The sequence below is a fragment of the Calypte anna genome, chromosome 5A, assembly GCF_003957555.1.
Source record: "Calypte anna isolate BGI_N300 chromosome 5A, bCalAnn1_v1.p, whole genome shotgun sequence".
In the NCBI taxonomy this organism is placed as follows: Eukaryota; Metazoa; Chordata; class Aves; order Apodiformes; family Trochilidae; genus Calypte; species Calypte anna.
Genome location: NC_044251.1, coordinates 37,193,957 through 37,207,362, shown reverse-complemented (window position 1 = coordinate 37,207,362; position 13,406 = coordinate 37,193,957). Strand labels below are relative to the sequence as shown.

At 43.2% G+C, this 13,406-nt stretch overlaps 1 protein-coding gene across 1 annotated transcript in view; it reads left to right on the top strand.

Moving 5' to 3' along the window:
- Positions 1 to 11,479, top strand: part of SYT16 (synaptotagmin 16) — a 38,953-nt gene extending 27,474 nt beyond the window's left edge. The window contains exons 4-5 of the mRNA XM_008501041.2: positions 317 to 506; positions 11,132 to 11,479. Coding sequence (XP_008499263.1) covers positions 317 to 506; positions 11,132 to 11,445 — 504 coding nt within the window. The 3' untranslated portion in view covers positions 11,446 to 11,479. The remainder of the gene's footprint in view (positions 1 to 316; positions 507 to 11,131) is intronic.
- Positions 11,480 to 13,406: the final 1,927 nt, after the last annotated feature.

Genomic DNA, 13,406 nt, shown 5'->3' with positions numbered 1-13,406 from the left:
AAACTGACAACCAAACTGCAAAATGTATTCCATCCAAGTCTCATTGTCAAGGAGTTTTACTGTGCATTTGATGTAGCAGGATGTATGCTTATTTCAGAGACTTTGATTTACACTAGTGATAACACATTACACAGAGTTCCAGAGCTGTGTTTTTGTAAAAGTGATGCTCTGATTCTTCTGCTCCCCCATCACAATTCATTCTTAGTCACTGTCATTTCTTAAGAGAGATCTTACTAAACAAGGCTACAAGTTATAAGTAAAGGGAGGGAGCGTGGTGGTGAATGTCCTGATGAGACTCGGTGCTCTTTCTTTGCAGAGTGCAGACTCTCAGCTTAGTCTGTCAGCAATCTCTCACAGTGATAGAACATCCTCAACACAGTCCCTGTCACATGGAGGGGTGCCAGAGCTGCTCGTGGGATTGTTGTACAACGCAACCACGGGGCGGCTGTCGGTGGAGATGATCAAAGGCAGTAATTTCCGGAACCTTGCAATTAAGAGGCCACCTGGTAAGTCCTTTCACTGCTCTTGCACACCACCATTGAGACAAATTTTGCTTTTTATTTTCTTCCTCAAGATGTTTAATTCTATCTCTTCCGAGCTGGGTCTCCTTGCAGAGTATCCGACTGAAAATTAAAAGTATTATTTCAAATAGTGGGGCTGGTAAATTTTACCCTGTGATCAGAGGCAATCATGTGGAGACAGAGCTGATGGGACATTAATTCCCGAGTATCTCTTTTATTGCATGTACCTTTACAACATCTGATGATGGCAAATGTGCTACTATACCCAAAGCACAGGGTAATTCTCAGCAGATCCATAAAAAGATAGAAGCCCTTTCCAAGTGATTATGTGTTACCATGTGACCTACAGAGCCCTGCCTAGTGCCATTAAGTGTTTCCCAAGGCTCTGCTTTGTTTAGTCTCCTTGCTGCTTTGCTGAGCACTTGGTGACCTGGGCCCTTTGGGGATCCTGCTGCTGAGAACTCTCTGCTGCTGGGAATTCTCTGCTGCTGCACAAGAAAACCTTCTGCAGAAATTAGATCTGAAAGTTGTTCTGGGTAGCAACAGTTGAGTTCTTTTCCTCCAGTACCTAAAGATAAAAATGGAAAAAGTTTAGTTTGTGCTTGAGCTGTTGTTAGTCTTTGACACAGGGATAGTGGATGGACAGAGCTAATGTCCATGATACAAATAGGGCCATGCAGCCATAATACATCATTTTTTGCTGCTGGGGTGTTTCATTCAGGGGTCACATGGCAGTGCTGTATTCATCTCTTCTTGTCCTTTTGCCTCCTGTCTGCAACCAGCAGCTGGTGGCAATGTGAAATAGCATTTGTTTGTTGATCTGTTTGCTTTTTGTGGTGTGGTTGCCTGCCTGTCAAAGGTAATGGCCTTTGACAGTTCCTTGCTTTCACAGCACTTGACATAGTATCTCCAGCTTGCAAAACACCAAGATTGCTTTGCAAGATACAGGTTCTTTGGCCTAGAGCTAGCAAAATGTTTATGTAATACCTCAGTATATGGTGTGAAAGTCTATACTATTCAGTATATTACAGAAATAATCTGTGTTATAAATCAGTCCCCTGAGAATTAAGAGCAAGTCTGTGCAACAATAAAACACATAACCCTAATCTGTGTAGCCACAGCTAGTCTTCTATTAGCTGTGGCAGCACAGGTCACCATGTCAGTTACTTTAAGACCTGTTCTTGTTTGCATGTACACGTTTTATTACAAGGTTTAAAGTTGGGACCTTTTTAGTAATTTAAAGCAGAGATATATTCAGACCACAATCTCTAGCATGCAAGCTTGCCTGTGTTTATGTATGCTGCAGTGTGGAGACATCCTCAACTTTTATTCTCAGAAATTAAATGAAAGTAATCCAAATACAGCTGCAAGTAATTTGCTTCAGGTTGGTTTTTTTGTATGTGTGTGTTTTGGGTTTTGGTTTTTTGGGGTTTTTTTTGGTATGTTTTCATGTATCTACCTGTGATATTGGAGTTTTGTCTAATCTGCTTGAAAATGTGGATTATGCAGCACATCTGTTCTTAAATCAGACCCTGCACACTTGTCTTCTACCTGCCTGGGTCAGGCATCTGTAATGCTCACTCTTTTCCCATAAGTGAAATGTCCTCACTGTCTAGAACTCAAATAATTGCCTTCCAGCTTACTGACTGCAATATCAAGACCTAAGTACTGACGTTTTTTGTATTCTTCTAATAAATTTCTTTCTTAGACCATGTTGTATAGCTCCATAGCAAGCTGAGCAGCTCCATAAGTCATTGTCTGTGAGTGCTGGGGAGCTGAGTCTCTCCTGGGCCTCTGGTGGGCTAGGGTTTGGCAGATTTAGCTTTCAGCATGGGAAGTTTATCTGCCTTGATTAGATATCTCATTCTGCTGGGCACACAGGAGTGCAGTAGCCTGGTTGGCAGCACCTATAAACATGATGAGCATTTTGTGTTTGTTGATGAGATGAGAACAGGATCAGGATATGGGAAAAGGAGGCATTCCCTGGGGAACCTTTCATTTTAAATTGTGCCTGAATTTTCTGTTTCTGTGTTTGTAGGGCTCCAGATAAACCTAGTTTAGTTGGTTTGATAAGCTGACCAAAGTCCTCTGTCAGCCACCCAAATGAATAGTGCTGACATTATTTCATAACAGCTCTTCTTTCTTTGTTGTTAGGGCTATCTTGAGTTGTTTCTTTGCATCCTTTCTGTGTCCAGATGAAATCTAGCATTGTCAGACCAGTATCTCTGTGTTAGATCAGTTTTTAGGTGAAAAATAGAAATCCATAAACCATTAGAGGCAAGTTCTGAAACTATCACAATCTCCTTCTTTTATTCCAAGTCACATTGTTGCCTCTGCATCCCTCATTGTTCTTTGGCGCCTATGGATTTCCCAGTAATGTAGTGAGAAAAGAAAAACCCAGCGAAGCAGAAATTGATAGAACTTAAAAAGAAGGAAGAAAACCAGCACTTGTCTCAGATGCTGGAGTAGCATTTCAGTGATAACTCCTGCAGGCACTGCAGAGGAGTCCTGTGAGGCCCGATCGTTACCATCTGAAGCGTGCTGGTAGCTGGATGAGATGCTCAGTAAGTCCTTCACTAGGTGAAAACTAAAACTGCTGCTGTCTGCCTTGCTGGAGGGTGAGCAAATAGCCTTTGTGTTTTCTCAAATAGAGCCTATCTGCAGTTCTGTTGTTTGGGGCTCAAAGGGAGTGATTTGTTTCTTTGAAGTGTCAGGGGGATTTCAGATATAGTAGCTCTTCAGAACACTTACACTGCAAGCCCATAATGCTCTTCAGGGCAGCCATTTATGGTAAGACTGGGAGAAGTCAGTGATAAGAATCCATCTCCATTTCCAGCCCTGCATGTGTAGGGACTATACAGAACCCACATGTGGCCCTGTTGCAGCCCAGTGGTTTTAGTATTATCTGCTGCTGACAGCTGCAGCTGTGGGGAATAGCAGGAGGGTCTGCAAATTCCTCAGCCATGCTTTTTGCCCACCTTGACCTTCTTCTCTGCCACCTGCAGTCCTGCACAGGTGAGCTCAGCACCTTCTGCAGCATCCGTGCTCCCTCCTTGGCATCCTTGCAGAGGGATTTCACATTGTGTGGAAGAAGGAAGTGGATAGGCATACTGGTGATTTTAGGTGTTAAAGATTGCAAAGGATTAGACAGATGGCTTTCTGCTGAAGGAAGAGAAGATAGTGCAGGTGTCTCAGTTTTTCCTGGACACATCTTCTCCTTCACTTAAACCTTTAAATGGAGTCAGGTAAATATCAAAGTTGTGGATGCTTACATGGGTAATAACTCAGAGACGAACTGGATGACTTACAGAGACTTAAATCTTGCAAGCAGTTGTCTTTCCCTCATGTCACATGTGGGATTTAAGGATGGTTTGGCCAAGGATAAGTGTCTAGGTATTGTTCTGGGGAACATGCTGAGTTACAGGCCTGCATCTGCAATCCCTGATCACACAAATAGATCCATTATCACTCAGAGCACTTAAGAGCACTCAGGAGTATGGCTGCAACACTGGACCATAAATTATTAGTGTTTGCCAAAAAGCCCCATACAGAAAAGCACCTAGAGTTTTGTCAAGTGTGGACACCCTCAGTATCTTACTGCTAATGGCTGGTGTGCTGTGCACCTCATTCTCTTTGGTTCTTGTGAAAATTAACCTGTGCTAGCATTTTGTAAGGGTTTATATTTTGGTCTGTGGTATTATCTTCTTAGAGCAAAACCCTGTGTGTTTGTTTAAGGGATGTTTGTTATGAAAAAATTAACAGGAAAAGCCTACACCACTTGCAGACACATCTTTAAAAATTTATAAGCAGTTACATACTATGTCCATGGTAGTAGTACCCTGGGATTGTAGCGATGGCCCAGGAATCATTTGTGCTTGTCAGTGTATAAACACACAACAGAGATGGTATCTGCCCACATGATGTTTAACCTTCATCAGCTGCTCTGCTGGATGCAGCTTTCTCTCCTCTAATCCAGCCTCCATTCTTTCCCCTTCTGCCTTTCTTTTTGGGTTTATGTCTGTGTGTAATGCAATTTGAGAAGGACTATTCTAGAAATATTCCCTCACCTAAGAAAAATCCTCCATGCTTTTCAGCAGCTGCAGATTTAATCACACATAATAATTACATCCGAACATGATCATTATTATACCAGCAGCATATTAACCCCATTAAACAAGTACAATAGCATTAATGCTGGGAAACACAAGAGGGAGAGGACAAGCTACCAGGTTTTCTGTTGGGAAAAGGAGAAATTCTTAGGCTTGTCTGAAAACAAACATCTACCTGAGCCACAGATAACAACACCAAGATGTCTGGAAGATGTTTTCATGGGAAAGTTAGGATCCTTACATGGTATTTGTTGCCCTGCTGTCAGAGTGCTTGGAAGGTATTAGTGGATTTTATTTTATCAACTCTTTTTTTTGAGGGGAGGAAAGTTAATATCCCTGGAGATATCCCTGTTTCATACCTGGAGAACTAAAGCACAGGGTAATTTCATTTATTACTCCCAATCAGACCTGGAATCTGAATTAAAAAAGCAAGCAACTTTTAACCTGATATCTTGCTCTAAACATGGAACTGGCTTGTGCTCCAAAGCTTTGTAGCTTGTGCTTCCATCTCATCAGTAACAGGAGGATCTGTACCAGCGAGAGCTGGGGCAGATTCAGCCCTCCAGAGAGCTTGTTTGACAGAGAAGTAGAGGTGCTGGGCAGCATCCTGCTGCTGAGTTCTTGCCAGTCAGTCACAGCTTGTGCAAGACCACCTCTCCTTCTGCAACATTTCATTGCCCAACCTTAAATGTAACCTGAATATACTTACAATAACATCAGGAGCTGAGGAAGGTGATTCATATTACTTTGATTTCATTCAAGGCTGTAAAAATGAGGCCAAGTGCAGGAAGTTTCAGGATACTCAGTAATGAACAGCTGGGCAGCAAGGTGGAACATGAAGTGTGAATGAATGTAAGGTATTGCATGGGGGCAGGGGTGGAATTCAGACTTAAGCTGGATGGACACAGAGCCTCTTGGGAGTGAAATACTAAGGTTACAGTAAATATCTCCAGGAAAATATCCACTCAAGGATCAGCAGCAGTAGTGAAAAAGGCTAATTAAAGGTTAGAAGTATACAGAGGAAAAACTGAAGAATTGGTATTTAACTGTAAATACACAGTCCCCAGTGTAATGAATACTCTGCATGCAGTCCTGGCTCCCTCTATTTAGAGTCTGGCAGAACTGGAAGGAGTGTATTTGCAGATCTCATGACAGGCTTTGTAGCAGAGCCATGCCTGTGGGCACCACAGCTGGAGGGGAGCGAAGCCAGGCTTCAGCATCCTCACATCATGCAGCTGCTATTGCTGGGTCTGCATTCATTCATGCTTCCTGATAGACTATTGGGTGAAGTTCCCACTCCCTCTCTGAGGCAGCAGCAATGCATAAAGCCTGAGGTATGTGTGGGACCTGTTGAGATGCCCTTATTAGAGGACAGTCACCCTGTGCATCTGGAGAGGTGTCTGTGTTACAGTTGAGCTGTGTCACCCTGGTCTGAAGCTGCATCTCCTCAGGGCTGGAGAGTGCCAGGAGGTGGTAAGCTGGCTCTGCAGCCTGGTGCATGTCCCAGATGAGGGCTGGCAATGGACAGTGAAGTGGACATGGTGTGTTGTGACAGCACAGAAGGATCACCAAAGAACCAAGGAAATCAGCTTTCCATCTGGAGAGAGCAGGACATTACTTCCAGGGGGTCCTTGTCTCCTGTCCCTCCACAAGGCAGTTCCCTCCCCTCAGGCAATATAGAGCAGTGCACTCATTTCTGCAGGATTTTAAATTAAAGATGCTGCTGGTCTGTTCTCTGATGAGTGCCATGTCATGAAGGGTGCCACTTCCCAGCCTCTGCCTTGTGTGGTCACTGGAGAGGGGACCTGAGCAAGAGACTTGGTGGAATAGGGTAAGGAAAGTTGTTTCCTCAACACTGTAGTAGGCAGCTCTCAGCTCTTGTATGATTTATAGATTAAGACATGAGCAGCCTTTGGCCTACTCCAGATGATGTGAATTTGGGAACAAAAGCTTGTGTTGAATTTTCTTCCCTGCTCTTTTCCCAACCTAGCTGCAGTGAGCTTTTCTGCCCCACTGCCAATTTAATGGGGCCATGGCTAATGGGACAGCAATTTTCTGGGTCTCAAAGTGGGACCTCACGTTGAGCTGCACTGTACAGAGTAGCAGAGACTGGAGCTCTGGGGCTGCTTTGCCATGCAATGGTGATGTTTATTATTTAAGCTAGGAGTGTGGTCATGCCAGCTGAGAGAAATTAAGCTCGAGGCCCAAGGCTTTATTATTAATCTGGATTGCAGCATGCTGACATGGTTCCACTGCTTTTGGAAATGAGCTTGCTTGCCTTGAGCACAGTTGAAAAGTCCATACAACACTGTTTTGTACCGTGCAGTCCACAGACCTGAGGAGTCTTTGGTTGTTTATTTCCTTTTTAAATATGAATTCAAACAGGGGGTTGGCTACCTTTTTATTTCAATGTTTTTGTTCACGGGTCAGCTTTATTAATCATGCTGGAGCTTAGGAGAAATGAAAGCAGAATGCAAGCTACGGTTGCTGCTCCAAAAATGGGAACATATAAATTACCGTTGATTATTCCCCTGAGTTGTCACTATCAGTTATTTGCCTTAGAAGGATGATGACAGAAATGAGTCATTAGAAGAATCACGGATAAACTGATTGCCTTTGGAGATGAGCTCTCAAGAAGTGTTTTATGGTTTGGGGCAGTGCTGATGGAGACAGAGCAGTCTGCATAAGGAGAGTTTTGGCTAAACCTCTGGAGTAAGATTCTGCAGTGCCAGCTCAAAGTGTGTCTGGCTTCTTGCAGCATTCCCTGATTTAGTGCTTTCCACCTGGCTATTCAATGCAGAGGTGTTGATATTTTATGTATAGATGAACATTGTTCAATCCAGTCATATCAGGGAGAAATGGTGATTTTAGAGTAAAAATGACCTGCAGCAAAACCTTTCCCTCCAAAGCCTGAGTGGAAAGGAGAGTCTGATGGATGGGGTGCTCAAATTGGTCTTGGCAAAATTTGGCTTTGTTTCTGCTTCTTCAGAGAATTTTGTGTAACCATAGGCAAGCTGTAGTCTCCAACACTCCCAGATACTAGGACATTTTGCTCTTCTTCATGTCAGTGAGATAATTTAGTCATTTAAAAGAATGTGAGCCTTAATCTCTCATCTTTTGTGCTTGACAGAGGTGGCATGAAAGTAAATACACTGAAGAGCATAAAGTGCTGAGATACCACATTAATGAGCCCATTAGTGGATCTGAGCAGGTAATTAGATGGAAAATATTTGTCTTCATAATGAGTGGATGCTCTCGCATATACATTCCTCAGTAAACTGTCAAGTTAATCCTTGATGTAGTTCCTCTAATTTCACTGTGTGTCTGAGGATGCATTTTCTTTGGCAAAGCCAAATGAATTGGAGAGCTTTCCATCTTAGAGGACCAGTATGGACCACATTGAAAATTAGGAAGTGTTTCCTGATGAGACACCTAAAAAGATGCTGCAAGAGCACACTGCAGTGCAGGCAGACTACACTCTTCAGATGTAGTTAGTGAAGCAGAATAACAGCTCAGTTTCATATGTACCAGCTCTGCAAAGCAAATTTAAGATGCTAAATATATTACCCACACCTACTCTTTTATTTATGTTCAGGCAAGCTTGATTCTTTTGGCTGGTAAAATACAACCAGTGGAATAAATTTGAGAAGAGTTATCAGCCTGATTTAGTTGTCACTTTCACTGGTTTTTTTGCTGGTGTTTATATGGGCATGAACAAGAGTTCTGGTGTTTAGATCAGCACCAAGAGTTGCCTTCTTCCAAGCTGCACATTCTTACCTGATCCAGATTATTCCTTCAGAATCCTCACCAGCCTTGCACAGAGGGGGCCTTGGTGCAGAATTATGTTGCAGATCTTATATGTATTCAAGAAAAATCCTAATTTTCTGGTGTTGGTCTCAGATTTCAGTCACTGGTTGTATGAAGCTCAGTTTTCTTTAAAGACAGCTATATTTCTCCTCACCTGCAAAAGCTGCAGCCTCAGTCAGGGGTCTAGTATCCTAGAGTTAAAGATTGCAAGAAACTCATCCATTCGTGGCCTGGAAAATTGTCTGGGTCATCCTGAAACAGGATGAAAAACATCCTTTGCATTGTTTTAGCTGTGGCACTTGCTTCAGTGTTAAAATCTGAATCACCTGTAATGGTAGCACTGTCTACTATATCTTTGCTGAATTATGTCATGTGCTGCTTTTGATGGTATTGAGTATAACTTGGTTGTCTCTGTAGGGAACTTCGTAAATATGTGTGCCTGAGGTTGGGTGTGATGAATCACAGCTGAGCTGTTCATGCTGGCAGCAGCTGGAAGGATGATAGAAAGGGTTACTGAGTGGAAAATCTAGACATCAACTCTCTCCCCATCTTCTCAGAAAACCAGGTACAGGCATGTGTGGGCTGCATTTTGCTGAAGTACCATGGGACTATAAGCTAATGAAGTGCTTAATTTGCTTAATTTGCACATTGCCCTGCTCAGGTGGGATAACAGGGTGTTTGTAGCAGTCCTTGGCTGTGTACTGCTGCTCTGCTCAGCCCATCCATCTGCTGCATCAGCACAGTCAGTAAAACCCTCCTTGCAGCTGCCAAGGGCTCCAGGGGCAAGACCTTTCCATTCCTGCTCCATGCCACAGCTCTGCCCTTACTGACCCATCTCAGACCCTGCCGTGATCCCAGTCAAACACCTTTACCCTCAGCAAAACAGGTCTTAGAGAATAGTGAGGAAAGTGCTATGACACCAGGGATATATCTAGAGGATAACTGAGGTGTTGGGTCAGGAGCATATAGAGGGGGTCTCATCTCCATCAGTTCCTGGGTCTCAGCACTCACCTCTCTTGCATATCAGCAGAAATGAGCCCCTTGAGCTTTCTGCCTGTAAACGGGATTGGTCTGGACAATGCATTGAAATTATAGAAGCTTTTAATTTGAAAGAAAGAAAAATTTTAAAATTCAAACACAGAACTGTGCATATTAGCTGCTTGTTCGTATTGAAAAATCAGTCTGGTGAAGCTTTTTCACTATCTTGAAATCCCCTCCTTGCAAACAAATGGGACTCCTTCTCCCCATTTATTATTTCCAGGGAGTTTCCTGAGGCCTCAGACTAACAACCAGGACTTCTACACGAGGAATGCTTTGGTGTATGTTATGGTTTGTCAGTGCAAAGCAAAGTGATGTCTCTGTGAGTGCTGCAAGAGGTTGTTTCAGGCAGTTACCCTGTGTGGTTTCACATGGATTTGAGCTAACAGAGAGAGTCCTCTCTTGGGCTTTGTGTTCCTGAAGCTGTTGGAATTACTCTAACTCTTGATAAAGCTGTTCTTTCCTTGCCAGATACATCCAAGAAACTATTGCCAGAGCTCTGCTTTTCTGTCTAATGAGTAGCTCTTGCTTGGTGAGATTCACTTCATCCTCAGTGTTGTGCAGGGATCCAGGCTGGGCACCCCCAGCTAATGATGGGGCTGAACTTTCCCTGCAGTAACTCAGTAGCTGTGCAGCTGTGCAGGCTCACAATTTGCTCCTCGATTGTCAGTCTCCTGACAGCTTTTTTAGTGGAACAGTTTGAGAGGAGTGGAGAGCCTTGCTTTGGAGACACAGAAGTGTTTTCACACCTGAAGTGTAATTTCACACCTTGTGTTGCTCAGTAGATAAGTGCGTAAAATAGCACATCAAACGGGAACAGAAGAGGATAGACATGCTGTAGACAAGAGACTGAGGCTTGTTGTTTATTTCCTGTCTTCAGCAGGCTCTGAAATCATACTCACTTGCAGAAACCCAGGCACAGATTATGAAGGGGTTAGGAGGAGGCTTTTCTAGCCAAGTGCTGTGTTACTGTCACGTGCAGAATGAGGTGAAAATTTTTAGTCCTTGTATTGACCTTAATGTGAATAAAATTGACCATGAATCCACTGAAAAAGTAAGGTGGTAATTTGGAAAAAGCCCTGAAACTACCGTATGAGGTTAAAACTTTTCTCTGTGTATGCAGATTTCCTTTCCCTCTTTTTCAAGACCCTTTTTTGTGTGCTATCTCACATAATAGAGCCATTCTTCCAAAGGAAAGTGGTGGAGAGGCAAATGCAACCAAGGGAAGGCCTTGTAAAACAGCTGCAATGAGGTTTGGTTGTGAGGGAGAGAAAGGAAAGGTGCAGGCACTCCATTTAATGTGGAGAATCCAAAGAGATTCTTATAGTTTCTGTTAGTCTTGAACAGGCTTGCGAGGCTTGAGAACCTGATTTCCTGCACTCTCTGTGAGAGCTCTTTCCAAACATGCATCAATTTCCTTCCTTTCTTCTCCCCAGATGCATATGAAAAAATCCAAGAGGTGCTTTCTCTGCTGCTTCTCCTATGAATTTTCCTAAGAAAAGCAGTCCAGCCCTCATCTTTATTCACTGCAGACAGAGTTGCGCTACTTGCAAACTTTTTTGGGTGATTTTTGACCATTTCAGGCTTTCATTTAGTCTGTCACCTGTGCCAAACAAATTATTTCCTTTTTTTTTTTTTTTTTTCCTTTTGTCCTAGACACGTATGGAAAGCTCTGCCTGCTCAACTCTGTGGGCCAGGAGATGTTCCGCTGCAAGACCTCCATCCGCCGAGGGCAGCCCCACCCCGTGTACAAGGAAACTTTCATCTTCCAAGTTGCTCTCTTCCAGCTCTCTGATGTCACCCTGATGATTTCCATATACAACAGGCACAGCATGAAGCGCAAAGAGATGGTTGGGTGGATTTCTATGGGTCAGAACAGCAGTGGAGAGGAAGAGCAAAGCCACTGGCAGGAGATGAAGGAGTCAAAGGGGATGCAGGTCTGCAGGTGGCACACGCTACTGGAGTCCTAGTGGGTACCAGGACAGCCTTGGTACCCTGGGCTCTCTTTCCTTGTTCTCAATCAGAGAAGAAAAGCTGTTCCATGGCAAGCACCTTGCTCTGGCAGGTCACTGAGACTTTGACTTGACTTTTCAGTGACAGCAGTCACGGGTATTAAAGGTGGCAATGCCTGGAAAGCAAGTTTAATTCTTGTCTTTCTAGTTCTTTGCATTTTCTACATCCAAATAAATAACTCTAGGAAGAAGCAATGGGAATACCTACAAAAACCTTTCCTTTGTCATTGTCTCACTTTTTTTGTCATAGGCTTAATTATCACAGACTGAATTGGATGCTGTTTCCCTCTCTCTTCCCTCCCTTCTCTTATTAATGTTAACGGAGTTTGCAAATATTCTTGACACAGAGAGGCTAACCTGCATGCAGATCACATTCTCTCACTTTTATTACTGTGTTTCTAAGTACTAGAAATAAGCATTTGATACCACTATAGACTGGATGATATAGTTTCCAGGTAGCATGGGAAAGCACTCTTGAATCCTCTGTCAACTTTTAAGTGCCTACATATTACTACTGTTCTGCTGTACAAACCATTGATATTAGGACTAAACACTACTGGTAATTTTAATTAGGCATCCTGTGCACTTGTTAGCTTGCAATGCCATGGTTTTGCACGAGAGAAAACTGGCATCAGTTTTTTATTGCAATTATACAATGCATGTTTAGATGCTTACTTGAAGTTCATGGCTTCTGTCCTCATGAATACCAAAAAAAGACCAGAAAAAAACTGCACATCCACCTTTGTGCCTGAATCACTCCTTTCTGCATCATTGTTCTGTTTGGGCATTACTTGACTCTTTAAAAGTGAGGTTCATCCAGAAATCATTTCTGTGAGTGTTACACAGGAAAGCTTTTGATCTGTGATTCCTCTCTGCCATCCAGTTTAGCACAACTCAGTTTGCTTTTCTTCAAATGTGCTATCTTATAATATCTTATCTGAATCTGAAAGGGGACCATTTTTGGCACTCTGAGCAGTAGAGGATATCAAACCATGTCACCTCATCTTCAGGGCAAGTTCTTCTGCAGGCAAGGAACAAGATCCAGCAAACCCCCATAGAGGGGCCACTGGCTCTGCTGAACTAACCCAAGAGAAAAATATTACACTTTCTGCTTTTGACTGAAAATAACACAAGCAGCAGGCTTGCCAGATGAGGTGATGACACTTCTATGTCGTTACTTTTCAGACTACATTGCCATTTTCCATTTTAATCTTTTTTTTTCTGTCTCTGAGAGTTGAAGTAGTGGAGATGATGGAGAGGGGAGGTGTCTTATTCTGCTGCCTGATGAAGTGTAGCAGCAGTTAGCTAGAGCTGTGCTGTGTGGGACACAGCAGAGGGTTTGCATCCTCTGGTTAAGTGATGGCCTGTAGGCAGTGAGGTGCTGAGATCTCCAAATATGAAGGTATTCATATGAAGATTTTCAGCTGCCAAATCTCCTGTTCTTTGTGCTCTCTAGGAGAGGACTGGTATTTTCTGCTGATCATTGCAAGACAGAGGGAAAATCTTGCTGAAAAGGTTTGTCTGTACTGAATCACTTCCTCTTTTGTTTTTGTCTATTACTGGGATCTGACACCTAATTCTGCCTCCTACTGCACAACCATCTTCTTGTTTTCTGTGGTGCTGTGCAAATCTAACTAGTGCAAATTTTGGCACTGGCTGTTAGACCAAAATTGAACCTTGGTGCTGGCCTTGCAGCATTTCCAGGCTGGCCAGACCCCAGGGGGCAATGTGAGTGGTGGTACATGCAGATTATCACCTGGTGGGATACACAGGCTTTATCTGTCCCTCTGAGGCAGACAGAACAATCTATGTTTAGAAGAACTTCTGGTCTAGGTGAGACAAAGTATCCTACAGGCCGTGGTTTTATATATTCTTATCACTTACCTGTCTGAGAATAATTTTTCCAGGGAGACTGGAGG